The 27890-nt window shown below is 32.7% G+C and overlaps 4 protein-coding genes across 7 annotated transcripts; 1 reads left to right on the forward strand and 3 right to left on the reverse strand.

Moving 5' to 3' along the window:
• TfIIEbeta (transcription factor IIEbeta) lies at nt 1–2451 on the forward strand. Of its 3 annotated transcripts, none has more exons than XM_029316711.2 (5): nt 1–69; nt 557–728; nt 978–1254; nt 1536–1745; nt 1819–2451. In XM_029316711.2, the coding sequence occupies exons 2-5, from the start codon at nt 667–669 to the stop codon at nt 2131–2133; spliced, it is 864 nt and encodes a 287-aa protein (XP_029172544.1). In that variant the 5' UTR covers nt 1–69; nt 557–666; the 3' UTR covers nt 2134–2451. The 3 variants fall into 3 exon arrangements, with proteins under 3 accessions (XP_029172544.1, XP_029172543.1, XP_029172542.1); XM_029316710.2 differs by having other exon boundaries at nt 3–63; XM_029316709.2 differs by having other exon boundaries at nt 25–108.
• A 980-nt stretch (nt 2452–3431) lies between these two features.
• Nucleotides 3432–10741, reverse strand: LOC114941630 (ras-related and estrogen-regulated growth inhibitor). The gene is made up of 6 exons (XM_029316668.2): nt 10385–10741; nt 8430–8543; nt 5674–5730; nt 4476–4549; nt 4132–4398; nt 3432–4051 (listed from the first exon to the last, which is right to left on the reverse strand). Exons 2-6 carry the CDS (start codon nt 8524–8526, stop codon nt 3896–3898), a joined length of 651 nt encoding a protein of 216 aa, XP_029172501.1. The 5' UTR covers nt 8527–8543; nt 10385–10741; the 3' UTR covers nt 3432–3895.
• A 795-nt stretch (nt 10742–11536) lies between these two features.
• On the reverse strand, nt 11537–12519 carry LOC114941632 (uncharacterized). The gene is made up of 3 exons (XM_085486994.1): nt 12376–12519; nt 12122–12215; nt 11537–11683 (listed from the first exon to the last, which is right to left on the reverse strand). Exons 1-3 carry the CDS (start codon nt 12439–12441, stop codon nt 11544–11546), a joined length of 300 nt encoding a protein of 99 aa, XP_085343120.1. The 5' UTR covers nt 12442–12519; the 3' UTR covers nt 11537–11543.
• A 3537-nt stretch (nt 12520–16056) lies between these two features.
• ple (tyrosine hydroxylase ple) lies at nt 16057–26697 on the reverse strand. Of its 2 annotated transcripts, XM_029316666.2 has the most exons (7): nt 26250–26696; nt 20203–20314; nt 19769–19894; nt 19430–19489; nt 17847–18666; nt 16664–17027; nt 16057–16379 (listed from the first exon to the last, which is right to left on the reverse strand). In XM_029316666.2, exons 1-7 carry the CDS (start codon nt 26316–26318, stop codon nt 16215–16217), a joined length of 1716 nt encoding a protein of 571 aa, XP_029172499.1. In that variant the 5' UTR covers nt 26319–26696; the 3' UTR covers nt 16057–16214. The 2 variants fall into 2 exon arrangements, with proteins under 2 accessions (XP_029172499.1, XP_029172500.1); XM_029316667.2 differs by lacking the exons at nt 19430–19489; nt 19769–19894 and having other exon boundaries at nt 26250–26697.
• Nucleotides 26698–27890: the final 1193 nt, after the last annotated feature.

Genomic DNA, 27890 nt, shown 5'->3' on the forward strand with positions numbered 1-27890 from the left:
TAAATCAAAGCCGAGAAAATGAAGTGAACCACAAATGTGGCCGACTTCTTCAGCCGACTTCGTGTGAGTGTAAGAATTACTGCTTCCTATTGTGTTTTAAAAATTGCAGTATGTATATAATTTTTTCCATTAAAAATATTTATTAAATTATTTCTTTATTGTGGCATTAATAAATAATAAACTACATGCATTATTTTATAAGCAATTATACCAAATGTGACATATTTAAGTTGATGCACGTACGATTAAGAAAATAAGATTTTCATATGTATATTATAATTAATTATAAAGATTAATTATTTTCTCTTATATATAGAAGAGTTATAAAAAATATATGATAATGTTCCAAGAAAAATGGACTAATAGTATGCGCTAATACTTGATAGAAAAATTATAACCAACAATATATAATATATATTCGCAGCTCGTGGCAAACAAATATACAGATTTGTTTTTTTTAATTAAAATTAATAAAAACTGCAACTAGAGGAGCATGGCAACCTTCAATACAGTCGTGTCTTGCGCAGTAACATGTGTTTTTACGTCTGCGATTTAGGAACAGTGGCTACAGCATCTCGCAAGAGGTTAACGTGAAGTGACAGTACATGATAATTGTATGAAATAAACAATTTTTAGAGCGTGAATGCTATTAAAATTTCTATCAAAATGGATCCAGCTTTACTCAGAGAACGAGAGCTCTTCAAAAAACGTGCTCTAACCACACCAGCGTAAGTGTGTTGAATTTGTTATGTTATTGTTTTATCAATATACATATGTTAGAATTAAATTGCATAATTTAATCATAAGTCTCATGTAGCGATTTAATGCGGTAATTTCGTTTTATTTATTTCTGCAATTGAAATATAGATATGTAAACTAACAATATCACAATTATAACCTCATTTATCAAAATATAATCAAGAATATAGATGATCTATCTTACGGATACATATCTTTTGTGATACGTGATATTGCAGAGTTGAGAAGAAGAAGCAGGAGAAAGAAACCACAAAGGATGAACCGTCAAAGAAAAATGAACCGCCAAAGAAGAAACCGAAACTATCATCCATATCTGCGGGTCCTAAGTTGGATATGGTCAACTTTAAGACCATGACTGGTAGTACGCAATACAAGTTTGGTGTATTAGCAAAGATAGTGAAGCACATGAAAGCAAGGCATCAAGAAGGAGATGATCATCCATTAATGTTGGAAGAGATTTTAGATGAAACAAATCAATTAGATGTCGGATCAAAAGTAAATAATGATTTGCATTATATGATACAGCGTAACATGATAAAATATTCTTTTTCACACGTATAAACATTTATTTTATATTTTCTGTTACAAATTCATGTGAATTTATTTATATAATTATAGTATGGAAGAATATTTTGTGGTATCATGTTGTTTTGTAACATATTATATAACTAAGAGAAAGCATTGATTGTTTTCAGTATATTTATATTTCTATGTTATTTTTTTTTACTTTTAAAGCTATTTTTTATTTATTCTTATATATTCTTATGTATTTTTAGGTCAAACAATGGCTGCAAACTGAAGCTTTGGTAAAAAATCCTAAGATTGAAGTAACATCTGATGGTAGATTTGCCTTTAAACCTATGTATAAAATAAAAGATAAGAAATCCTTATTGAGGCTTTTAAAACAACATGATTTAAAGGGTCTTGGTGGTATATTATTAGAAGATATACAGGAAAGTTTACCGCACTGTGATAAACATTTAAAGGTAAATTAAAAAATATATAAAATTTATCTTGTAGTAATTTGCTTGATAAATACTAATTATATTTATGTTTCAGAGTTTACATAATGAAATTTTATATATTACGCGGCCGCTTGATAAGAAAAAGATCCTTTTTTATAATGACAAAACAGCACAGTTTCCTATAGATGAAGAATTCCAGAAATTATGGAGAGCTGTTGCAGTAGATGCCATGGATGATCAGAAAATAGACGAATATCTTGAAAAACAAGGAATTAGATCGATGCAAGATCATGGACTCAAAAAACCAGCACCAATCAAACGAAAGAAGCCTATTAATAGAAGAAAACAATTTAAGAAACCAAGAGATAATGAACATTTAGCAGATGTTTTGGAAACATATGATGATTAAAGATGAGTATTCTATTTCAATGCAAATAAAATTAAACAATATTAAATTTATCTTAAAATAATTAGTATTAGTTGAGTAAAATTAATATTGTTAAATTTATCTATAAAAATGTATTATAATTTATTTTTCTAAATATAACTTTAGTCTCCTTATTTAATGTCGATGTAGATGACTAGGTGAATCAACGTGCACATTGGTGATATAAATTTCATTTCAAATATTTACTTATATTGCAATACATATGTAAGATATTTTTCTATCATTGATCAGGATATTTACATCATATATACCTGTACATAAAGGAATTTGTTAATTTTATTATTAAGCGATTTTTTATATATATTTAATTTTTTCTCTCTTTTAATCTGTCTCCTGATTTACATTTTTGCAATTAAATTAAGTCGTGCAACTTTGAATAATGTATTTAGAAATAGTTAAGATGATGCTATTTTACTAGTTACTATCATGTAGTGCACTAACAATTAGTGAAGAATTGTGTACTTTAAAATGCTAGTAAACTAGTATGCTTTTTTTTCTCCCGAATTAGCTTGTTGATTAATATTAATATAATAATATTAATATAATAATATTAATATTATTTTGACTTTACTAACTGCTAGTACACCAATAAGCTACATGCTAGTATCTAGTAAAAAAGCATCTAAACTAATTGTAAGCTTTACTAGCAGTGCCACATTAAATTATAGTATGAAATTATGTTATTATTTTACACATCAAATTGTTAAAATTTTCAAAAATTTGGTCAGTTGTGTAGTTGCAGATTGCATTTAAGATAATATTCCATGATTCATAATACTTCATCAAGAAACTTTAAATGACATAAGCTTTTATAATCTCTTTTTAAAACACGATAATCCAAAACTATTATAAACGTTAATTATAAAATTTAAAAAACTTTACATTTTTTTTTGATAATTTCCCAGCAAACACAAATGTTACAGTAACATAACATAGATGTAATAGTTATGTTACAAATTGTAACATAACATTTACATCTATGTTATGTTACTGTAACATTTGTGTTTGCTAAGTTGGAATATTTTTAATGCATTTGTTTATATGAATTATTAAATTAATTAATTTTCTTTATTTTTAATTACACATATACACACAAAATATATGTACACAAGAAAGAGATTTTATAGATATAATTTATTTTAGGCATATATTAAATAAGTGAAACATTTATTGTCACATAATATCTCATTATAAGTACAAAATAAATATAGAATTATTTTAAGTCTCAACATTTATATAATAAATTTATATAACTGTGTATATATTTTGGTCACACACAATTAGCTTTTCTTTTTTTAAAACCACTGTAATATTTGTTTCATTTGCTAGTAAAAAAAATACAAAATATATTACTGTTTTATAATATAGGAATTATAAAAATATTAGAACCAGTTGACTATTCTGTGTATTATATTGTACTTATTTCTGAAAATTTTCTTAAAAAATTTTAACTTTTAGATATCTTCACATTTTGGAATTTTAACTTTAGTTGAAATTTAAGTATATTTTTTCTATTATAAAAATGTTTAAAGATTTATACATTCTCTATATGTCACTACATGTCAATATATATATATAAATGTTTTATTGTACAAATTTAAAACTGATATTTTCTTTGGCATTTATAATTTCAATTTTTTTAAGACACAGTTGTATTGATTTTTCATCATAGGACATTCATTTTTTTTATATTTGTGATGTGCAAGTACTTGGAACAACGATTTTATTCTTTCGGCAAAGCAGAATCACTTTTTCCTCGCGAATAAGCACGCGTTGCTTTACTACCAAGCATTCTGTCCAGCAAGGATTGTTTATTTCTTCTTCTAGCTGCAAGAACTTCTCTGCATAATTCGTGAAAAGATTCTGCGACTTGAGCAACCTATACAAAAATTATGATTGAATTATTTCTTTGCAGAAAACAATAACTCACACTTCCAAATATTAAATAATTGTAGTTACCTGTTCAGCAGCAGTTATTTCACTAAACCAGCATTCGAAATCCTTCGCTAATATTTCGCCTTCTTCAGCACTGACTTGCCGTAAATGAACCATGTCAGCCTTATTTCCAACAAGAGCAAGAGGCATCGCAGCTTCAGGATCAGCTATCGCTAAAGCTTCTTTTGCTTTTCTGACAAAATTAAAAGAGTTTCTATTTGTTATAGAATAAACTAGCAGCAAGCCATCGGCCCATTGCAAAGTTTCCATTGATGGCAATTCATCTTCACTCTGAAATGTCATTTAAAATATGTAGTGAACTCTCTATATATTAATATATGTATAAGATTTTCTTATAGAGAAATTACCTTTGGGCATGTATCTAAAATCTCAAAAAGAATAGGTTCTCCGTCCACTAACACTTCATGTTTGTATCTTGTTTCTAGAAAATAAGAAATTTGCACTTGAGATTATTGCTATTATTTTTAGCTATTATTTAATATACTAAAAATAATAGCTATTAATAATTATTACATTCAGTATAAATATTAAATTTTTTCTATATCTAAAGTTACGCAATTTTATATATAGCTAACTTAATTATGACATCATAACGAAACATCTCACATTTAATTTAAATTCATTTTTAGTTCTTTTTCAAAAAAATTAAATCAAAATGTAATAAAAGTCAACTAAAATAATTTTTTTTTTATTATTGGCAGCAATATATTATATTTGTTTATAATTGTTAATTATTGATTTATTCAATCTAACTTGACGCCTGTGTAATTGTTCAAATACAAAATGTAAATTTTCAACATAAGAGAAAATATGTCAGTAAGAGCAAAATAATATTTTAAAAAATATTTTTATTGTGCTTCTTTTTTTATTCATTTATGTTTTTATTAAATTACCTATTAAAACACGTTTCTATTTTCTTTTCATTTATACAGTTATACAATAGAGTAATTTGAAAAATATTTTTTCAAAACACAATAAAACTGCTAACACAATTGTTTTTAACAATTAAAAAATAAAAAATAAATTTTTGTTAAGATATAAACTCTCTTATTACTCTTATAATTTATTTCGATTATTATATTGTAACAACTAAGAAATATTTGGTAATTTAAATTAAAATAAATGAATAAAAAATTCGGCATAACTATCTGTGTAACTTTCCACTGCACTTAAGGACCAAACTTATATCATTAAGCAGTCTCTCTCAAATTGGATTTAGTTTGAGATGCGCTAACAAGGTACATGCTTCTCTTTTACTTGTGATCTGCATCAGTATATTTGTACAAAACGATAAGTTTCGTTCAAGTATCAACCTTGCATTAGTACTCGATGTGTCTAGTGTCAAATTCGTCGTCGATAAATTTAGACAGACACGGACTGAGGTATGCAGAAGGAGAATATACGTGGCCTTAGAAGCGGATTACAGCTGCTGGCAATTTTTCAGAACTGGTGTTATATTCTGTCGCATACATTTTAGCGTACACATAAGTTCTATAAGTCACGAATTGACAAATCGACGGAATCGACATTTATGATCTTTCTCACCTGATTGATGATCGTATTCCCCGATGTATCTTCTTGTCAAAAATCTTACTGTCAATGCTGAAACATATAATGGAAATATATATATTTATGTGTAACTAATTCAAACATGACATAATTATGTTGTGTGTGGTTTAATTGAGTTGGCAAACTGTAATGACAGTACGCAGGCTACTCTCACGCCTCGAACTCTTATACATATATCATGGTGATCTATATTTCATCCATTTGTTACAGCTGTATCTACTTATGTAAGAGAAAATTAACACAAAAATATTATTGTTAATCTAATTTTGCTTTGCAAAACTTAATTTAATTACATTTTATAAAAGATAAAATTATATATCAAGATCAGTATATTTGACTTCATCAATATATCTAATTACTATTTCTTTCCCTGCAGCAAGAAATTTTATAGACATTATCTATCTCATTATTTCTCTATATTTAAAATATTCTGTATATTTTTGTCGTACTTTTTTATATGCACATATATTTAATTAGGATCATCATATATTATATTTCAATGTAAATGGATTAATGACAGATAATTCCTCCTATGTACAAATTTTTAAAAATTAATATTTTTTTATTTTAATACTAAAGATAACAACTTTTAATTATAGAAAAATTTGTGCTGGATTCAACAAATTGAAACAGCTAAGCGAGATTTTCACTACTGCTATATCTTCGACGCGTTGCTCCAGAGCAATGTCCATTCCATTCCTTAATGTCCTACGTGAAAGTGATAAAAAAAGTTGATCTTTGCACTGGTAAGTTATCTTGCATGATATAATATTGCATCTGAATATATTGCGACTCGATCTGGGAAAACGAGAGAACAACCTAGTGACCTGCTTTGAGGTATACCACACTATTTTTATCACGATCTCAAACCTACCGTGGCGCCATAAAATCTTGTGTTAACTATGGCTTATTTCATCTCAATTTGAAAAATAAGCATCAAATTTTTATCGAACACGAATCATCGATTTTAATATAGATCGAGTATATTGATGAACAACTAGAATCTAACTTTTTAATACTATAAAATTAACGATCTGCAAAAATTAAATTTACAAAAAAGATATCAGACAATTCGTCGAAAAAAGATGATTTTTAAGTCAAACTTTAAAATATCGCGTAATAAATTTATTATTATTTCACAAGTATAAATTCAAATGTTTTTCGCATTTATAAACGAAATAAGTGTATAAATATTCCATGGATTCAATAACATGAAAATACATGTATCTCTGCTCGAGATATATATTGTCTATAATATAGACCAGTTTTGATCGACAGAAACATGTGAATGTTTCGAAATTTAGTGTAACGATCAGATTATTTGCGTCAGAATGTGTGGCTCAAAATCATTGGGATATATTACTACTCTTCTCCTTGATTTAATCTCAATGTCAGTGAAAGGAGTTCAAAAATTTTGGATACGCTAAAATTTTATCTAAAAATCCAAATAAAAAAATGAAAATAATAATTTTTAAATTAATTTTAAAAAGTAGGTAGAATATTATATATATTTAATTATGTATATTGCATACATTCAAGACTCAAGAATAGGAAGAAAAATTCTAAAAACGTAGAAGATTTTAAGAGAAACGTAGAAGACTTTAAGAGATATTTAAAAAATTAGAATGTTGTTTTTTAATCGTTTTATTTAAACTAATATCTATATTAAGAAAGAAAATTATATTTTTTATTTTGATTTACACTGCGCGACGAATTATCAGAGGAAATAAATATCTTTAACACGCTATTATAACGTCTTTTAGACAATATGCAGTCGCTTGAAATGTGTATAAGATATAATATTTTTCCGATATAAGGTTTCTCGACCACAGAGAGAGATACATCATGGAAAGCATGACGAATCGAGGCTCGATGATGATCCAAAACGGAATTTGAAGTAAAACTTTATAAATAGCAGCCACGTCTTTTGCAATCGGTAGGAGAAACGCACAGCTCTCTAGCGAAGACGAACTAATTATTTACTCACCTATGCTTTTACACTTGCCATTACCAAAAATACATGCGGTACTCTCAGAGTTCTCAACGCGTATCTCATATATGTATCTTCATCATGTAGCTTGAGTTGTTACTTACATGCGTACTTGCACTTGAATTTAGAGTGTTGACATTTAACGCGAGATTTTTTCTTTCTAGAAATATATTTCTTGTTTTTGTTCTCTTTATAAACGCCTAAATACATATATGCATAGAGGACGACACGTCTTTGCATATGATCCAAACAGCGCATTATATGAAATGGATTTATTCTTAATTATTTGCCAAAATTATCCGATTTACATCAGATTCATAATACTTGAGATTTAAATATAAAGTTCACAACATAATTGACTTCTTTTTCTATCCATGTATTAACACATCAAGATTTGTTTCAAAACTATTTTACTATCAAAAATTGTGGAATAGATAATTATAGAGAATCGAGCATTGTTTTTCGTATATGAAAATTCAGTATTTTTTTGCAAATTTTATTACTTTCAGTATATCACACTTAACTTTTCTAGCAATTAGTATTTTCGTTTCTCAATGTGTGATGCAAGATATTTTATTGAAATAAACACATCTTTTTCATCATAAAATATTAATATTGATGCCATAATGTGCATTCTTACTTTAAAAAGTTTTATCACATTAATATTGATATCAACATTGATATGGAAAACTGAACGAAATTTCATTATGAAGTTTGGTTCTATCGAAATGCATTCACTTACCGCTTTTGCCAACTCCTGGCGCTCCTATCACAGCCACTTTGACTTCGCACAGCGAACTCTTCTTCCTTCTGATGCCTCTAATTGCATTTGACGTCATACTATAAGCATTTGTTACTGCCGAAAAGAAAATTAGACAGGGCGTCGTCAAACTATCGTACGAAAACGTCTCATTATCTAAGAAAGGTTTCAAATGCATATTCAATCATTTTTTACCGCGTCAGAAGAATATCCCCGAAACTCAATTACAATTTTTACTTCATATTATATTATGTATTTTTTAGAATAGAAATAAGTATACACAGCTCTATAAAGAAACTGATGATGTATAGATAAAGCCAAATTTAATTATTGCACAGAGAGAATTTTCTCTCAGAATTTACTCTGAAAATCATAGTGATATCTTGAGAAACAATATGGTATTAGAAGAATTTTATAAGAGTTTCTTTGATTAACATTTATCACAATAAAAAATATTAATCTAATTACCACAATAAGATATAAAATATGTCCTATTAATTTCACTATAGTAAAATTTTATATTAATATGTTTATTGTGATAAATTAATCAGAGAAACTCTTATAAAACTCTTCCAATACTACAATATATTGTCTCACGATTATCATGATTTTCAGAGTAAATTCTAAGAGAAAATTCTCTTTGTGTGTACTATTATTATAATTATTAACAACTACCATAATTATTATTTTTATTATTATTAATCTTATATGCTTATAGTAGAAAGTTTATTATTTCAGAGAGATTATTCGTGTTTGTTATTTATTATTAATTTTTATCGCGGAACTAATGCATTCGTAATTTTGAATTATCAAGCCACGGTCCATTTACCGAGTGTTCCGTTTCCTCTACGGCGCAATAAAAAAAACGAAGATTTTTACAGCACTTCGTAGCATCCGCCGCTTGTTTCTCTTTAGATGCGTGTTTGAATAAGTCATGCACACTTCGAAAGAGGAAGGGAGCGGCAAAAAGCGTCTGTATAGAGAAAGAGAGAGAGAAATGTAGCAAGGGAGAGAAAAAGATAGATTGAGAAGTGCACATGACGGGTACATTAATAGAACGGTTTGCACGCACATGTCCCGTGGAATCTTAGGAATTTCTTCCAGTGTCTAACAATGTACCGAGGTTACGAATATCGGATACGAGATTGCAAACAATAGTGTGGTTTGTTACGAAATTTTCATATAATCTCGCGTCGATGATGTGGACCCGTCACGGGTTCCCTAATCGAAATTCATTAAAGTCCCGTGACTTTCTCGGCATCTCTACTTAATGAAACATAACGTTAATTTATCATATATAAGCAATTAATAAATCTGCGGTCGTTAATTCGATTTTGTGCACGGGCAAAATTATATGCTCTTCTATTAATCGCTAAAACCTGTCTGTACTGATGTATTTAACGACACACTTTCTTAAATAAATGCACGTTAACGGGTCTCTTGGAGCATTTCACCGCATAACAAAGTAGCCGCGATCGCATAGCGTATAGATATAAATAGATGATGCTATAAAGACTTAAAAATATGCAAACTAGCATACTTGATGCAAGATAAAATTTAACATAAGTAAATACAGCCTTTTTCCGTGAAGAAATACTTTCTCTTTTTTATTGCATATACTGAAGAAAATATTTTTTTATTTATATGCTTATAATATTTTGAGTTTCGACCATCGTGTAAAATTGCGTTACATGAAAAATGTAAAATATATGCATTATCGTAATAATATTATATTTTGCAAGTTTGAAAAAATTCTATATTCGATAAAAACTTTGCATTACGTAAACGTGTATATGATTATAGATGCATGATGATTTAATCGAGAAAAGTTATATAAATAAATTGAATATATTTAAAAAGAACTTACTATTTCTTTATATATACAATTTAAATATAATTTGTACATAAAGAATATAAATAAGGTTGATGCAACTTACCACTACACACTGATATTCTTTTATTGTCCTCTTTTATACGCAATCTATCATATTGCGATCGAACAGTTTGTCAAATAATAAATGTTAAACAAGTTAGGAATGTATAATTGATTCGAGTGTGCAATATAAAATTTCTCGAATAATTATTTACTTGATTTCGCAGTCAAAAATTAATTGTCTTTGACGATCAAGCATAGTACTCGTGTTTTTTATTTTTTTACCAGATTAAATTATCAAAAAATATAGATTGATGAGATCGCGCGTGTGTCACGTGGACTGATTCGGACGTTTCGTTTGAATTCGCGATGTGAACCGCCGTGGCTCTTGGTCTCGGCACGACTGTCTTGCTCTATTCTCTTCTGGCGGCTCGCGAGACCCGCCAGTTCCCTTATTGCTCTTAAGCCATGTACATGCGGTATCCGCTTCCGGTACAGATGTGCGCGCAGACGAAGGTCGAGATTCGAAACGGCCGATGTCCTCAAAGCGCCGCGACGCGACGCGCCGTCTTCGCGTCTTGATAAAATTGGAACAGATATACGCGTTCGTGGCACAATTCGAAATGAGAAATGAAATCAAGGTGTATTTTTTAAGGCACGCGCGAAAGCTTTGCCAAACGCTGATTAAATTATAATTAGTGGCGATTAAAATAAAAATTACACGTCTGTTAACAAACTGGCAGAATAATATTAATATAACATTCTTTTATGCTCGCGTGCTAGTTGCCCTTCTACAAAGAATTATGAATAACAAATAAAAATCTAATGCTGGGTACAAAGTTTCAAGATTGTTTTAAATGTATGAGATGCGTCTGTGAAGATGTTACTTTTTGAGCGCAAAATTTTCTGTTGAATAATAAAAATGTTGATGCATATATGAAACACAGGACAAAAGTTGCAATATGGCTTTATAGATAGATCGTATTTTATTATGTCATTAAAGCACGAGGAAGGAAATATAAAAAATTATAAGAGTTTACTCCAAATGATAAATAACAAAAAAGATGTATCAATAAGCATTGCTGTTGCTAGAAATAATCGTTGATAATTTCACAATTTGATACAATATTAAAATTATTTTTATATTACTGCAAAGTATAACCAGAAATACGGTTCTCTACGTTTATCGACAGCCTTTATTGCAACAGATGCAATTCGTTCGCTTAGAGGAGCCACGTGTTGGTGGATTGGAAAATTTCCTCCTTTCCGACTTCATCGATCTGCTCTCTATGCCGTCTCGAAACTTCTGGGCAACCACCGAAAAACCAGTTTACAACTCGCAACAGAACTGGTTTCACTCGATCTAAATAACAAACCATTAATTATAATTGGGGTGTTTTCCCGGAATTAATTTACATTTATTATCATTATAATAATTGGTCATATAATTTTATATTAATGAACATTCTCAATTTGCCCTTACATTTAAACATTTCATGTCTGAATGTATTATGTTTGTGCGTTATTATAAAAAATTACGAAACAGAAGGACCTACGAATGTAATATTTTTTTTGCTATTAATTAAATTTGTTTTAAAATATCGCGCGTTATAAATTATTTCCTTATTAGAGAGATTCTATTGCGTTCAATTATGACATATTTGTTATAATCTGTGGATTCTCGTAGAAATCAACTCTTCGAAATCTAGCACAATACTCACGTTTTCTTGAGAGTCCTCTTTATACGTAATAATTATCATAATCTATTTCTATTATGCAATACACGCGAAATATAAATTACCATAATGAGAATCTGCTATTTGCTCATTTATAATTCTTGTCATGCAATCTTTCTTGAATTGATGTTGGCAGCAATTTGCAACTTTATCGTGCTTCTAAAACACATAAGATAATTTTTTATGTAATTAATCTTGGAACTTAACATATTGCAATTTAAAGTAAATATTAGTATATATATAATAATTATAAATCGCAAAATATTTACAATTTTCTTCATAATTTTTATATAAATTTTCTTGTAAAAATATTTTCTACCTGATTCGTCATTGATAAATAATTACTATTGTGATTCCAATCTCGATAATTACTGTCTTCGCACATTGATTTACATTCGATGTCACTTTTATTAATAAGTTTTACAATCGTGCTGGAATTTCTTTTTTGAGATGAAGTAGATTCTGTTTTCTATAATAAAAGTTCACGTTAAAAATAAAAATATTATGTGTAATTGTATTATAAATTAATGTTTCTGTAGCTATATATATTATAAAAAAATAATAAATTATGTAAATATTTTTTATGCAAATAAAAAAATAATTTTTACTTTTAATGTTATAATTTTAATAAATCTGCAGTAATAAATTCTTTAATAAATAATTAATAAAATATTTTTAATATTTTCATTGGTATTCTTACAGTATTTTCTACAGCACAATCTTCATAATTTTTTGATTTTTTTTGTTGCAGATCATCTTTCATCCTATTTATCGATGTGTTGCACATCATAATCTTTGTATTCGAAGAAACATCATGCAAAGTTATTATATTCTTCTTTCCGAATTCTTCATCGACTATTGCCATCTGCGGTGGACTATCTCTGTAAGTATTGATATTTTCATCTTTATCTAATACATATTTTATAATATCACTATCACGTCACTTTGATTATTTCGTATCATTATGACGTGGAAATTCCAAACTTATTCGGAATTTGTGATAAATTTAATTCATTGTATAACATTTGAACTGTGTTGAATTAAAAACATATGATAAAATCTTATTTTTAATAAGGGAAACATACGTGCTATAAAATTATATACTTGACTGTTGGCATTTGTATATCGATTAAACGATATTTTGGAACGATATAAGTATAAAAAGATGTAGGATTTAACAGTACATTTATACATTATTGAAACTGTTTTTAAGTGATTAAATACTTGTAAAAAATCTAGTAGTAATGTTTTTAGATAATGCATTCAATCAGATTTATACACATATTTCACTGACTTTATCTCTGCATCAAATTCCGATGATATGTCTTTGAAAGTTGCATTTTGATGAAGCCGATGATTGCGTCGTGGCTCGTGTTTCTTAGCATTGCGTTTTATATAAGATATCTTCTTCACGCGCTTGCTACAAGAAATTTTTATATTTATTGAGATTTTGGAACATTAATTTGCAGCTCATTAATGCTTGCATAATGAAGTCGTTCTTGATGCGTATCGTATTTCTATAAGCTATAATTAAGCCGATTTCATAAATAAGATACAGAAAATAATATCCATACAAAAATATAACTGACCTTATTAATTTACAGTTGCTATCATCATTATTTATTTTGTCGATGTGTCTCTGTCCATAATTTCTTGTATCTTCTTTGCATATTTTTCGGTATAATTCTTCTATTTTTGGTTCCTTATTTTCATCTTGCTCTTTTGTCTTTATTTTTTCGTATTCAATTTCAGTCACAGTTAGGGCATATTTCAATCCATTTGCAACAAGATCTATTAACGCGCAACATGCTTTCCGAGCGTCTAAATAATTATTTTTATTCTTGAAGACAGTGACAGAAAAAATTTCAAAAATTTTTAAATTTGTTATAAAAAACATTTTCTTTTTAATTACAAAATAAAATATAACAACTTGAGAAGAGAGAGAGAGAGAGAGGGAGGGAGAGAGACCGAATTTTATTATTATTAAAAAATAAAATTGATTCGTAATATTTTGATGAGAAAAGATTTATGATTAGAGAATATTCTTGTAACGCGATTATTACATAAATCTTTAATTATATTCGAAAGTCAATCAAAAACCATAAGCGATGATAAAAGCTCTCTTTCTCTCTCCTTTCACTCGATTTTTTTTCTTTTTGCTACTCACACAAACGTGACTTGGGCACGTAATACAAAACGACGCTACACAACATTAACACGATTAACGAGAGACGCTTCAAGTAAGTGATCCACTCAAGCACGCTGAATTTCTCGTCAAAATAACCTGACGAGTGAAGGAGGAAGTCATTTGGACGACAAGAGAGGACATTACTTTCTCTTACCATATCCATTATGCGATTTGGTAGATACGCATTGCGTAGCAAGCGCGACAATAAACACTACGGATTTCATGGTCGACGAAAGATTCAATTTTCTAAGTATTATTTTCCATGTTCCAATCACGATATTCTAGGAAAAGAAAAAAAAAGAGGATTGAATGACACACATGCGTTCTGAAGCGATGTCTGTCACGACATAAGAGGCAGTTTCACTTTGTTCTAGATAGTTCAGCTAATTATTCTTGATAATTATAACTAATATGGCGATAAAACAACTACGTCGATAATAATTATTTCTACGGGATTTTCGCTTTGTATATACATGTAATATTACGTGTCGCGTATAAAGAAATAGTAACACGTGTAAGATTTATATCTTAATTTTTTATTATATGCTCTGAGTACTTTACAATATAATACAAAGGAAACATGTTATATGTATCGACCGCCTTTACTACAATCTAACAAGGGTGGGTTACACGCATACGTAAACGTACGAAAAGATATTTCGTACGAATCAGCGCGATAGGTTTAAAAGCACAGCGTGCATAAGCGGGGACTCGCAATACTCGCTAAATAGTGCCTCTCTAAAGCAACGTCGCTTCGTGACTTCTGCAACTGAAGACTAGAAAATCTCCAAAGAGTTTGACCGAAGAAGAAGCGACATGTTGGATTATCTAACAATTATAAGTAAGAACACGACTTAAAAATATATATTTTAAGAAATACTGTTTAATTCAATGTACATAAATTCTAAACAAAGTATGACAAACCAATAAGGACATTCGGTAAACTCTCGTCCTTGTCGGCTAGTCAAAGAAAGACTCCCCAAACGACTCCACATACTGCTGCCGTCTGTCAATTTATTCGCAAAAGAAAAGAATACTGTACTCTCACATCCAAATGACGAGTTCTATCGTCACGAAGAATCGAGCTTGCGAGTTCTATAAGTTTTTTAAGACTACGATAACTCTTACCATCTCGCACATTACAACTTTTTCTAAACATAGACTGCTCTATTAAATATCGGGGCAGATGCCAGTGTTTGCTGAATTAAGCGAACTCATGCATAAAAACGTTTATGCTAAACTAATACAATATTATATAATATAATAAAACAGAGTAGTATTAATAATAATTAATAATAATAATATTATAATAGTAATGTGTGAATCATATACGCGCGTACGTGCAGCTATAGCGAAAGAAATGATGCTATCTTACTGTACGAAGATAACCTTGTGATATGTATTTTTCACTCATTTGGCACCTCGTAAAGAATACTCGAGGGCAAGAGATTGGGCTATCATAAATTATCATCCATTAATGATTCATTATTTAATAAAGCCGTGCGATTATCATGACGCAATCCAGCAATATTATGTTGAGTAACATTCGCGTACAACCAAAGATTGGCTTTTTTTTATATAGTATATAACCGATGCGCGTACACGCGTACAACACACTAATGAACGACTTTATACAATGGTGGACAAATTGATGAACACAACGAGGATAATAATAATAAAGTTCTCCATTGAACTTAGAAGTCCTGACGCAAAAACGCTTTATAAAATCAACATTTTTCGGTCTGTAATTTTATCAAAATCACCGATCAAACTAACATACACACACACTCTTGAAATATGCCAAAAACGCATGCCTAAATCTTGACAAGCGATGAGATTATCAAAAATTATTGTCGCCAAAAAGTTCAAGAGAGTGATTATTAAATTGAACACATGAACGACTTCAAGGTCCGATGGTTTGCACAAGAAATAACCGAATCAATATAACGAAGATGCGGAAGTTCTCATTCTTACGCAAAATGTCTCTTCATTTTGGTGATAGCATTCGTGAGATGGGTCATCTCGGTGTTAAGTTGAGAAATCAGATCCTCCAATCTATCAACGCTATCGAGAACTTCGACGCGTTGCGTATGCGGATTGTACCTGACCTCGAATGGCCGACTCATGGCAGCTACCTGCAAGTGAAACCAAGACTCGTGACTAAGCTCGATCGTTTATTCAAATAAAAGATTATAATCAACAGAAGAAAATTGATTATATTTATCAATAATTATTTTCTTCTTGTACAGAAAATAATTATAGAAATGGAAGATATTGAATATCATAAATATTGAAAATAATATAAAAAAGAAGAATTATTTCGAGCTCTTTAATTAATTCATTCATTTCACGAATTAATACCGAGAGCAGACAATCATTCGAACGTACGATAGAAATAATTAATAATTAACGCGCTTACCCAGCGGCGGAATTTTTCCTTGGCATCCTCGAAGCTTTCAGCCACAAAATATATCGGCTGATATTCTTGATCTTGATACTTTTGAAGAGCGGTGGTTGACGGATCGAATGCTCGGTGCTCACATTTATCGCTCAATGCGTGCAAGAGTTCGCCATAGGCTGACAATAAACCAGCACCGTAAGCTTTGACTTCGCTGCCTTCTTTGCAGAGACCAAACTCGATCGTGAACCAATAGATGGTCGACAGTTTCTCGATTTCCTCATCCGAGGCACCGAGGGATGCCAAACCGATCTCTTGCGAGAATTGAGCAAAACTAGGATCGGCCAGAAGCGGCATGTGACCCAAGAGCTCATGGATGCAGTCTCTGCAAATAGACACAAGACGAACTTGAAGATTTACGTCACGTGCTTATCTGGAAATCTGACGTTCCGCGTTTAAATTTATCACTAATATTCATTTTAAATACATGGAAGATGCTCGATATATAATTGGTTTCATTATTCAACGATGCTCAATTTAGCTGCAAGATTTTAACTAAAGCATTGAATAAGTTGGACGCGCTAAAAGTCAATTAAGGTGCATCGCCAGATGAATGGCTCGAATCAAATTGAAACTCTAAGGAACCATATTCTATTCTTACAATCTGCGAACTATCGGCAGTCCCTGAAAATCGAACTGTAACACGGATCGCTACGCGGAGAAACGATTTCGTAACTGCAGAACTGAGTTATCAACGCCATCGCGTCGTTAAAAGCCAATTAGAGTTCCATTACGAGCTTAGAGCGGCGCAGTAATTCTATTATCATCGTTCTCTGTGTACCGGGTGCAGGCTGCCGTCATAACGCAATATCGATTGCCTTGTAGTTTGACACGAAGGGGCAGCCCGTGACATGGACCCGGAACGACCTTTATAATGTGCGATTTTTAAGATGCGTTGCAGCTTGACTATCCTCGCGACATGACATTTTATCAACTCTCAATATATCCTATGCAAAATTCTCTTTGTGCTTTGTAACACATAAATTTATAAATAAGATAATTTTGCAAAGTAACACGTGCGTAATAAATTCGGAGACAATCATCATCTGCTCTTAATGAATAAATAACATACGTTTGATAAAAGAATTTTTGACAAGAAGCTACGCTAGCGAAAGTAAGAGATGAAAATTTAAAAAATACTTACGGCTCGGGAGTGTGATACGGGCTGTTAATGTGACGAACATATTGAGTGCTTTGGAATACTCTGAAGGCAAGACTAGACAGGAAGTCGCGCGCCGTCAAGAGACCGGCAGCCGGTCGAAGAGTGAATCCCGTGTTTCTCTTCAAGAAATCGCTGACCTCCTGCAGCTGCGGTATACGATGGGGTTCAAAGATTCTCTCCTCCTGCAATTTCTTGAAGACTCTCTGGTATTCCACGCACGCGTGCTTCGGCACCAGATCCAGCACGGTGATGAAAACGCGCGACCAGGTCTCGTTCTCCGTCTCGGTGTAAGGAATGCTGGGTATCGGATCCCCGTACTTGTAAGCGAAAGCGATTTCGGCAATGACCTTGCGACGGGCGCGGTATTCCTTGTCCGCGAAGCCCGGATGACTCATGTCAAGATCCGGTTCGTACTTGGTCATCAGATGATTACAATTGTCAAGGTCGGAGGCGTGACGGGGAAACCAGGGATCTTTGATGCTGACGGAATTGTCGGCCAACAGAGTCACGCCGTCCAACGCCGAGCTCTGTCGTAGATTTCTAATCAGCTGGAGCAGGCTCTGCCTGCTCATGTCGATCTTGACCAAGACTTCGAACTGCAGACCCTCCTTCTTCGAAGGCCGCGTCTCGACATGCGTAATTATGCCCTTGAAATTTTCGATTGTCTTCAAGATTCTGCCCAGAGAGCCGATGCCCTCTCGCAGTCTCAGCACCAACGCCGCTTTCTGCACGCTCTGCTCGGTCTCCGGAGACTCCGCTATGGTCTTCGCAAGTACAACTTCCTCCTCGGTTAATCCGGCATCTGCGGAAAAATAAATTTCGTCAAAAGACATTTTTTTTAAATTCGTTTTTCTGAATACAAAAATTCTCATAATTATTAAGTGATATTGTTTTATGAGAGAACGTGGGCACTTTGACAATACGTATATAGAATAGAAAAGCGCATAAAATCGACCATAAAACTTTCCGAGAGCGATTCTTTTCAGGCGTAACTTCTCGCGAGAAGCCTAAGTGACTTCCGCGGACGGTAATAATCGGGCAATTCAAAGTCCATTTCCGCATTGCGCCTTACCGTCGCGTCGGAAACGGCATCGTCTCTACTTGGCCGCGGCGTGGGCGAAAGAGTGGCAAAGTAGCCTTCATTGTCGCCGGCGCGAACGTGTCGGCGAGATGTAAGGCGACGCGAAAAGGAATAACCGTGTTACACATTTACGCAGACTCGCTCGCGGGAGTTCTCGAGAAAGGCTCTGCCCCGGTAATACGATTCTAAATGCACAAAGCGGCTTCAGAGGGTGCGGAGGCGGCTCTCGTGGAAAGAGATGGAAAAAGCTCGCGGACGTAATTCACCCCAAGTGTCGACCGGGCACTCGTTCCGTATGCCGTCGACAATAGCAACCGTTTCACCCTCCATTTACCCTCGTCGCTCTATCCTGCCCTATCATATGCTTGCTTCCTTCGCGCACGTCTTTACTTACTTCTTGTATCACTTATATATCGCATAACGAAATATTTCACGGCGCGTAAACTAGGAGTGACCAATTATTGTCAGGGGAAGAAGCACTTACCGTCATCATAATCGTCATCTGGTTTTCCATCACTGTCCGACGAAGCCTCAGCTTTCGCTTCTGGAAGTTACAAATAAATTCATGCTCATGCAACTATTGCTATGTATATGCAACATTTATGAGAAACTTCATGTTATCTTGGATATCTGGCGATAGATGTATTTGAGAGATGTCGTTTAATTTCGTATTGTAATAACTATTTTTCATACGCGAGCATATGTAAACATTAGATAAAATTATCTATGTTTATTAATGCACACTCGTGTCTTGTATAAATGCATCTCACGCTCCAGTTATCCAAAGATTGTTATAATTTATGCACAACATCTATATACAAACCTTCTTTCTTTGCTGCGCAAATTAACGACTCTGCTTGTTCGTCGTCACTTGATGAAGCATCAACATAATGCTCTCCTTGTCCTTGTTGCTCCTGAGTACAAGTTATTGTCTGATCGACGTTCGTGTCTATTCAAGTCAACAAAGAAACATGTCATGCAACATCAATATATGCCTACATTATCTTCGCACTATTTTTATACCATCAAATTTGTCATATTATTTTATGCAAAAAAACAGTGATACATATAAAACTATTAAATAATATCAAACATGCAAAATATATTTCTACATTACAAGAACACTTACATACATATATATCATATTCTTTTTTAGATAACAAATCGAAAATACATGTATAATACGATGATGCAAAAACTATAGATTTTGAAAAAAAAATTAAAATAGTTATGCCAAAAAATGTTTGCAAGACTTACCATTCGCTCGTTGTCGAGCTTCCTCGAGTACGCTTTGCTTCGTCTGCTTGACGACCAACGTCTCAAAGCGGGCATCGTCTACAAGAGACCGTCTTCGTGCTGGATACCCGTTCTGAAAATAAATAAAAAGTGCAATTTATATAAAAATGTCATAAGTTGCATCAGTAATAGCATCGAAGATGTCTAACTAAATTCTAAGATTTCATTTGTATAAGATCCATTTTTGTTCTGTTGCATTTTACGTCACAAGCAATTATAGATTTGACTTATTGTTAGATCTTTAAAGGGCGGATGTCCTCTCATCTTAATTGGTTAAGTTCCGCTTTCCTCGCTTTCTGTTCATAGTCACCTTTAACATGAAACGGTACGGAAATCTAGCCTGTCAGCTCGATTGGGCGTCGCTTAAATAGGAAACGAACAAAAGACACGGAAATGAATTTTCGCGACAGCCGTCCTGTTGTTGAAGGATCGGAAATGAATTAATTCCGGTAGAAGATGGAGAGATACAAAGGAGCTCGATCGCCTCTCAGTCTTTAAAAGTAGATAACATATAGATTTTTTCCTTATTTCTCTTTTTCTAATCTCACCAAAAATAAATGTATTTCGCAAAGGCAGCTTATTTTGTAATGTATATAATTAAAAAGCGTTTAAATATTAATAACTTTTGTCACATAAAAGTTGAACAATTTTTTATATAGAAATATTGACGTTATGTCAGGATTTTATTCATTAGAATAGCAAAAACATTGAATAAAAGATATATTCTGAAAGACAAAGATATTCTCATCTTAACGAAAACGGACAAGCATGCGCTACCGATCATTCAAATTCCTGGCTGTCGTGTATCTGACGCCTCGTCGGGGACCTAGTTGCATTTTCCAGCAAAGTCGTCGGTTGGCACAGTTTAGAGTAAGCGTTTAGCAATCCCTTAACAACGCGCTTGAGTCGTGAAGTGGGCCAAGTACTTTGATGGAATGGATGAACGATGACTATGTCGGGAAATTGCGACACACGAGAAGATAACGCATCAGAAGAATGATGCGAATGCGTGACAAGTCTCGTCTCGATGAAACGATAAAGATTGGAATTAATTAATTCCCATCGCGAAGCTCGCGCCAAGTTATCAACCGTGTGTGAAAGTGACGAATATACGCAAATATTTGCCGATTAGCCGGTTGAGGTGACGATAAGTTATTTGCGCGGGGATAAAGGATGGAAACCTGGCGCGCGACGACAACTCGGCGACGCGAATATCCAATCGAGCAAACGGCAGGTGCCGTAGGAATGTTGTTTCCGACCTTGTGAAATCGCATGAACATACGGGCGAAGATGCAAAGCAAAAGAAACTGACCTCGAGTCAACAAGTCGAGTAATTACCGCCACACGATGATAAAATCCTATTCGAAAAGGAACAGGATCTATTTTTCTTTTTCTTTATCTCCCCCCATTCTGTCTTTCTTTCATTCCCCCAACTCTTTCTAACATTTTATTAACCCTTCGTTGAAAAAAATATTTAATATGCACATATGTTCATATGTATGATGATTTAATTAAATCATGTCAAGTTTGATTGTACTGTTAGACATAATTAGACGGTTACTGCGAGATTGATATCGATAAATTAAACCTGCAACTCAGAAGTTGACAGTTGGAATTGATATTTAAAGATCTATAGACGCATTTACATACATCGGGCGATTATTTTTTCTATCAAAAGTTTCAGTCTATTTCATCTGTTTATTAATTTATTATATAAATAATAGTTTTTTTATGCGTTTTCGACGAAACGGCAGGTAAAGCAATTAATATGGCATAATGTCTTGCATTCCAGATTGATTAGAATTATTTTTGAATAATTTAACTCATTACTACTAAATTAATAGAAAATAGCAACGCGACAAGCCCGAGTGCGTGCAGAAACAATTAAGGGCAAATGGAAAAGCTCACATCCCGTGGTGGTAAAATTTGGAAATAATTTGCCTTTGAGTATCGATTCGAACGAGAAGCTCGTAAAACCACATATAATGCGTTGCGCACACATCAAAATCCCAACATTATTAATATGATCGTTCTCAGAGGAAGAGGGAGCAAAAAAGAGAGAGAGGGAGAGAAATAGATTATGCTCGATAATCCGGTTGAAACAGTCGGCATTTAAGTAAAGCAATTAGCATAACGGACTCGCATACATACTATATAGGTGCATACGCACGCGAGTCGCGTGTGCCAAAGGAGAATCGCGAATGCAACAAGCGTCCGCGGTGCAATACGTGTGCAGCGAGCCTCTGAAGGTGAATAACGGGTGCATCGTTCAGGGACTTCTTAGTGTATGTCTCCTTCTCTCTCTTCTTTTCTATCTCTCTCTTGCTCGTGCGCGGCCTGTTTTATATACACAATCACTCCGCTCTATCATATTTATAACATATTCATAATTATTATGCGCAATAATCAAGGCTGAAGATTTTGCAACAACCGATCAACGACAGTAGCAATAGTCTCGATAAGATTGGAAGGGCGCTACCGGATCTCATTATAGATTCACTCATTACAGAAATAAATCCGCAATAGTTTTATCATATAAATTTGTGAGTTAGTCTAAAAAATTCTACAAGCGGAATTTGCGCAAGCAATCAGTAAGATAATTGATCTCTATCTCTATCTCGAGAACAATGATTGAGATAATTGAATCAGATATCAAAATTAAATCAAATAAAAATGTAAACAAAAGATCATTTTAATAGAATACACATCGATCAATTTCAATTCAGGTAGTGAATATAATGAGGATCTTTAGTCAGCAAATTAAATTCGTTCAATAATCTGAAAAGAAGCGAAATAAAATCCGTGGCTTATTCGTGATCGATGGGAAATTTATTCAAGGTCGGTTCACTTTTTACCCCGCATCGCTGCTACTCGCGCAATAACTATTGATCTCGCATAACCGATTCTGGATCTGATCCGGTATCTAGATCCGACGTTCGCGCACGAGTTCCGTTGGAATGAGTCAGACTCGTCGTGATCGTCAAATAGATAAAAGTCGAAGCCAACGCGGTATTCGAGGTAAAAAAAATACATTTAATCATATGGAACAAACACATAAAATTTATGCAACTATTATGTGCAATAATTGCCAAGATTCACTATAAACAAAATAGAAAAAAATACTGCTTGCCGGAATTGAAATCGCCAGATATTCGGGCAGATACTTACGTTAGAAAAATTTTCTTTTATTTTTTTTTTTTTCAAAAAATTTTCAACTTTTATTTATATATATTTATAAATAAATCTTATTTTACAAATAATTGTTTAAAAATACTAATCTTCTATCTTTTTTTGCCGAATTTCACTAATTAGTAAGTTACGCCTATACAAACATTTAACGATTCCGGTTCATAAAATATGCGGAGAAAGTATAAGATTGACCAAGTCACATCACACCGAAGTGACGTATTTTCATATTTATACAGACAGATGCAAAGAATAAATTATACGGCGCTTAAAAGAAGTCTCTCTCTAGGTCTATCATTTCGAAAAAAAAGTACTGAAACTAGATTCGCACACACAAATCTTACATCAATTTTTACGTCACACTGCATCCAAGAATATTAAATTCTTTGATGATTCGCGGTAACGGTACTTGATATGCGTAATATCTCTCATTGAATTATGTATGAATGAAAAATATAATGTTCTGGGAAAAGTGCGCGATTAATAATCAAACTCGCAAACAAACAACGATTTGAAAGTCGTTTGCGTTAACAGGATTTTTACGTCAATAAATCATGATCTCCGGGAAATCACAATTGGGAATGGAAGTGACGATTACGATGTATCTTTAGCACAGTCATTAAAGAGATAATACGTTATCGCGTGAGAAATGAGATATTGACCTTGCGGATGTTTACGCGATCTATTAAACTTTGCATCATCGATACGCGAACGCAACCGAAAAGAATAAGCGAACGATCTCATAAAATTGTAAGTAGTCGCGCGAACTAATTAGAAGCGAGCAGAGACGAAATTGGCCTTGCGTTTGTGACACTTGGGCGATCTATGTTATATTCACATGCAATGGAAAGAGAAAAGGGAAACGCGGCAACCTCGAAAAAGTATCGATTAAAATCCATTATTGTGCGATTCCCTAAGCTAAAATGTCGTTACGCAAAGACGAGGCCTTGCAGACTGTAATTTGCAGGAATAGCTAGAAGTATATAAATACAGCCGAACACGTGTACATTATTAAAAGATATATCGTCGACGATTACAGCCAATATTATTTACTTGAGAATGCCTAGGTAAAGATGATCGATAATTATATAGCTATTTACAATCGTTTGCTTCCACACACACACACACATAGCTTGTCATTAATAATTACGAGAGAATTACTGTGGAAACTATGCAAATGCGCAGGAGATGTAAATATTCGCGAGAGAAAGGGGTTAGTGCGAAAATATAATTTTACGAGATGCGCGTAATGTTTGACAAGAAGAAAGAACATTATTTGTCTTTTAGACAGGAAAGTGAATCCATGTGCGCCGAGAGAGAATTGACGGTTTCTCCCGCGTCTTTCTGTAGTCAAAAACAGCTGATTTGTGCCGGCTACTTCCTCGCATATAAAATCTCAGCGGAATCATGTTTCATCGGTTGAAAGATTGAATTTTTCGCGCTAAGTGCATCTTGATCTTGCGTCAGCTATCTTGTTGTCGATTCTCGAACTTATGTAAATTTATGCATACGAGACGAACTGGTCATTGAACGGAATTCATTGAGATATCATTGAGAGATGTGTGATTATTTCTTTCTTATTACAATGTTTTCTTCACTTGTTAGTAACTGGACTAAGACAAATCTTGATCTTTTGGAGCGATCAATTTGCAACAATTAAAAATCTCTGATCTTCATTTCTTGAATTAAAATATTTATGTAATATTTGTATATTCTATGTAAATATTTTTTAAGCTGTTTTACTGGTTTGATGAACAACTTGAAAATTATTAAGATTTGATATTGGACCGGTTTTAGATTACTGTGAATCACAAAACAATTTTCTAATTAAAGCTATACAAAATGTGACCTCGGTAATTAAATATTCATTAATATTGCGACAAGGTCATTAACATTGCGTAAACGATAATAACGGAGCGTATGTACTTTCTCTGCGCGCGTAGAGACTCTTCTCCGTTTCGCCGGGCCTACATGAGAATTTCACTTGCTTTGGTCTCCGGTTATTAAGATTGAGAAAGAGCCAAACCGACACACATGCACCTTTAAGCGATTTTCTGACGCAATTTTTTTTCACACATTTCGAAATGTACTGTTTAGTCAGAAAAATTTCGAGAATCTGTCTATAAGAGCAAACATTCGTCTATGTATAGAAATCGTATAATTAAGTCAAAGAGCATATAATCGAGAGAAACACTCACTTTTTCTCGGTATTGAGCATGCAAATCATACATAATTTTATGATACATAATAATTGTTGCATATATAACAAGATAAAGGTGTAGCAACTATGCTCATTCGTCAGGATATAAGGATTCTTATAATAAAAAACTGGAATAACTTTCTGTCTTCAAACATTTGTACATATAGAAGTGTCAGTGATTTAAATGAATGGCACAGTTCCCGCGCTTTACCTGTTTCAAGGCATTTTCGATTGAACCTGTTGCTCTCGACATGTGTATAAATGTAATGATGTAATTATTTTGACAGTAGCAAATATAATTTTTCGCAAATAATTTGCAAATATTAAATTCATTAAATATTATTTCTCATAAGTTAAATAGATACAAATTTTCTTAAATAAAATAATATAAATATATATAAAAAAATAAAATCAGAGTATCTTATCGTAAATATTTTGTTAAATAAACGTTTTTTCAAATGTTTTTATATTTATCTGTAACATTAAATTGAATTTTAATTCATTTGTGAATCAACGCGCTTGCAACATTCTTCTTTCGAATTTTGTAATATTCTTTTAAATTTTTTAACAGTGTGTGAGTTATTTTCACCACTAGACATTATGGTACAAGATCAAGACTTACCTCAATACTGTAAGATTTCTTGATGGCGAACATCTCGCGGTTCTTCTGGGCGGCTGCGACTGCCATCATATCTTGCTTGACACTCGTCTTTTCTGGCAAAATTTTCTGGTAGCGATTAATACCGATGATTTCTCGGCTCGACGATCGATCGACTTGAGCTTCTTTCAATTGTCAGGTCTTGGTCCGATGGCGCTTACTGATGCGGCAGAAAGGGAATTGCGAGCTCTTCACTATCGCTTGCAAGAAATTACACGAATGAATTCCTTGATTTACGCCACCGTGACTTTAACAAATCCCGACGGTAATTTCCGGCTGTATCCTCTTCGGCCTCGATCCGTTCAGTTGTTACGGTTCGACTACAACGATGAGGACGGCGGCGTGCGACGACGAGCCTCCTCTACTACTTATGTCCGCTTTTAGACGAAGCGTACGAGCGAATGCGTCTACGGGGCGAATTGCCGTCGCATATAAACGTTGCCTCCCTTCACCGCTACTAATGCCGGGGTCAGGGGTGCCCCCACCCTGTCGTCGTTTCGGGTGGTCCATCGGCAGCAGCCGCCGCTACCACTACCACCACCACCGACATCGTCGGCGCCGACGTCCCCGGCACTGCTGTCATTGATGAAGACCACGAGGTGGTTCCTCATCTGGCATTTTCATCATTTTTGCTGGATTTTTTTCGCGAGAGACTTCACTTTTATCATTGAATGACACGGCGCGTTGTCCCGTTATGCAGATGATGCATTAAAGGGAATCAACCCTGATAAATTTACGAGAAATGTCTTAGCTCGCAAATCGATTGACTCCTTTTTGGGAGAAAGTCGATCACACAGTTAATTAATTAATTAATATACATATAATTTATTGGTGTAGTGAATTTGCTAAAAATGTGTTGAACATGTAATATTTTCTACGCGAAAGATAATATATAAGGATTTTGACATAGGAACACTGATTGTAGAATATTATTGTTTTCTCCAACTTACATGATTTATAAATCGGGTTCTATATTTTCTGACACTGAGACAAATTCTAATAAGTATGCAAGTATGATATTTCTTGAAACATATCTTTATCATTTTAGAACGAATGATCGAGTTGTATCAATCAATATCTTTATCTGGAGTCGATTATATTTATAGCTTGAGCTTGAAATAGGAGATTTAACTCGACGAATTGACATTTCAATTATTTTAAAAAAAGCATATTTAAGAATATCGAAAAAATATATAATTGACATTGATGTATCGATGAAAATGAATAAAAAAATCTTAAAGTTCTCGCATGATACTTTTAAAATAAAACATAATATTTTATTTATCATTTCAAATAATCATACATGTATTTGTTAAGATTATTAATTTTTGATTTAATATAATTTAAATGCGCAGATAAGTGAAAATATTAATCATACATTTAAATATCTATATTAGTAATATAATAAGAAAAAAAAACATGAAATATGTATCATATTTATTAAGCATTAATTTAAATAAGTATTATATCACATACGTAAAACCGATAAATACTATAAATAGATATACCTACGTAAACAGACACGTCAAATTAGTTGTAGAAAAAAAAATCGGATTTACCTTATCTTACAAGACGCAAATAATCTTTCCTACTAGAAGTAACTTT

The sequence above is a fragment of the Nylanderia fulva genome, unplaced genomic scaffold (genome assembly GCF_048542155.1).
Source record: "Nylanderia fulva isolate GAGA-0341 unplaced genomic scaffold, ASM4854215v1 Scaffold5, whole genome shotgun sequence".
Classification (NCBI taxonomy): domain Eukaryota; kingdom Metazoa; phylum Arthropoda; class Insecta; order Hymenoptera; family Formicidae; genus Nylanderia; species Nylanderia fulva.

What these genes read in the sequence shown, in the direction of transcription:
- TfIIEbeta (XM_029316711.2), top strand. Translation starts at nt 667, where the DNA reads ATGGATCCAGCTTTACTCAGAGAACGAGAGCTCTTCAAAAAACGTGCT. An exon ending in AATTAGATGTCGGATCAAAA is followed by an intron (nt 1,255 to 1,535) that starts GTAAATAATGAT and finishes ATGTATTTTTAG; the next exon opens with GTCAAACAATGGCTGCAAAC. An exon ending in ACTGTGATAAACATTTAAAG is followed by an intron (nt 1,746 to 1,818) that starts GTAAATTAAAAA and finishes TTTATGTTTCAG; the next exon opens with AGTTTACATAATGAAATTTT.
- LOC114941632 (XM_085486994.1), bottom strand. Translation starts at nt 12,441, where the DNA reads ATGTGCGAAGACAGTAATTATCGAGATTGGAATCACAATAGTAATTAT. An exon ending in ATTTATCAATGACGAATCAG is followed by an intron (nt 12,216 to 12,375) that starts GTAGAAAATATT and finishes TATGTGTTTTAG; the next exon opens with AAGCACGATAAAGTTGCAAA. An exon ending in AATAGCAGATTCTCATTATG is followed by an intron (nt 11,684 to 12,121) that starts GTAATTTATATT and finishes TTTGTTATTTAG; the next exon opens with ATCGAGTGAAACCAGTTCTG.
- ple (XM_029316666.2), bottom strand. Translation starts at nt 26,318, where the DNA reads ATGATGGCAGTCGCAGCCGCCCAGAAGAACCGCGAGATGTTCGCCATC. An exon ending in AGAAATCTTACAGTATTGAG is followed by an intron (nt 20,315 to 26,249) that starts GTAAGTCTTGAT and finishes ATTTATTTTCAG; the next exon opens with AACGGGTATCCAGCACGAAG. An exon ending in AGCTCGACAACGAGCGAATG is followed by an intron (nt 19,895 to 20,202) that starts GTAAGTCTTGCA and finishes TGACTTGAATAG; the next exon opens with ACACGAACGTCGATCAGACA.
- LOC114941630 (XM_029316668.2), bottom strand. Translation starts at nt 8,526, where the DNA reads ATGACGTCAAATGCAATTAGAGGCATCAGAAGGAAGAAGAGTTCGCTG. An exon ending in GCCAGGAGTTGGCAAAAGCG is followed by an intron (nt 5,731 to 8,429) that starts GTAAGTGAATGC and finishes TATATGTTTCAG; the next exon opens with CATTGACAGTAAGATTTTTG. An exon ending in TTTTAGATACATGCCCAAAG is followed by an intron (nt 4,399 to 4,475) that starts GTAATTTCTCTA and finishes ATGACATTTCAG; the next exon opens with AGTGAAGATGAATTGCCATC.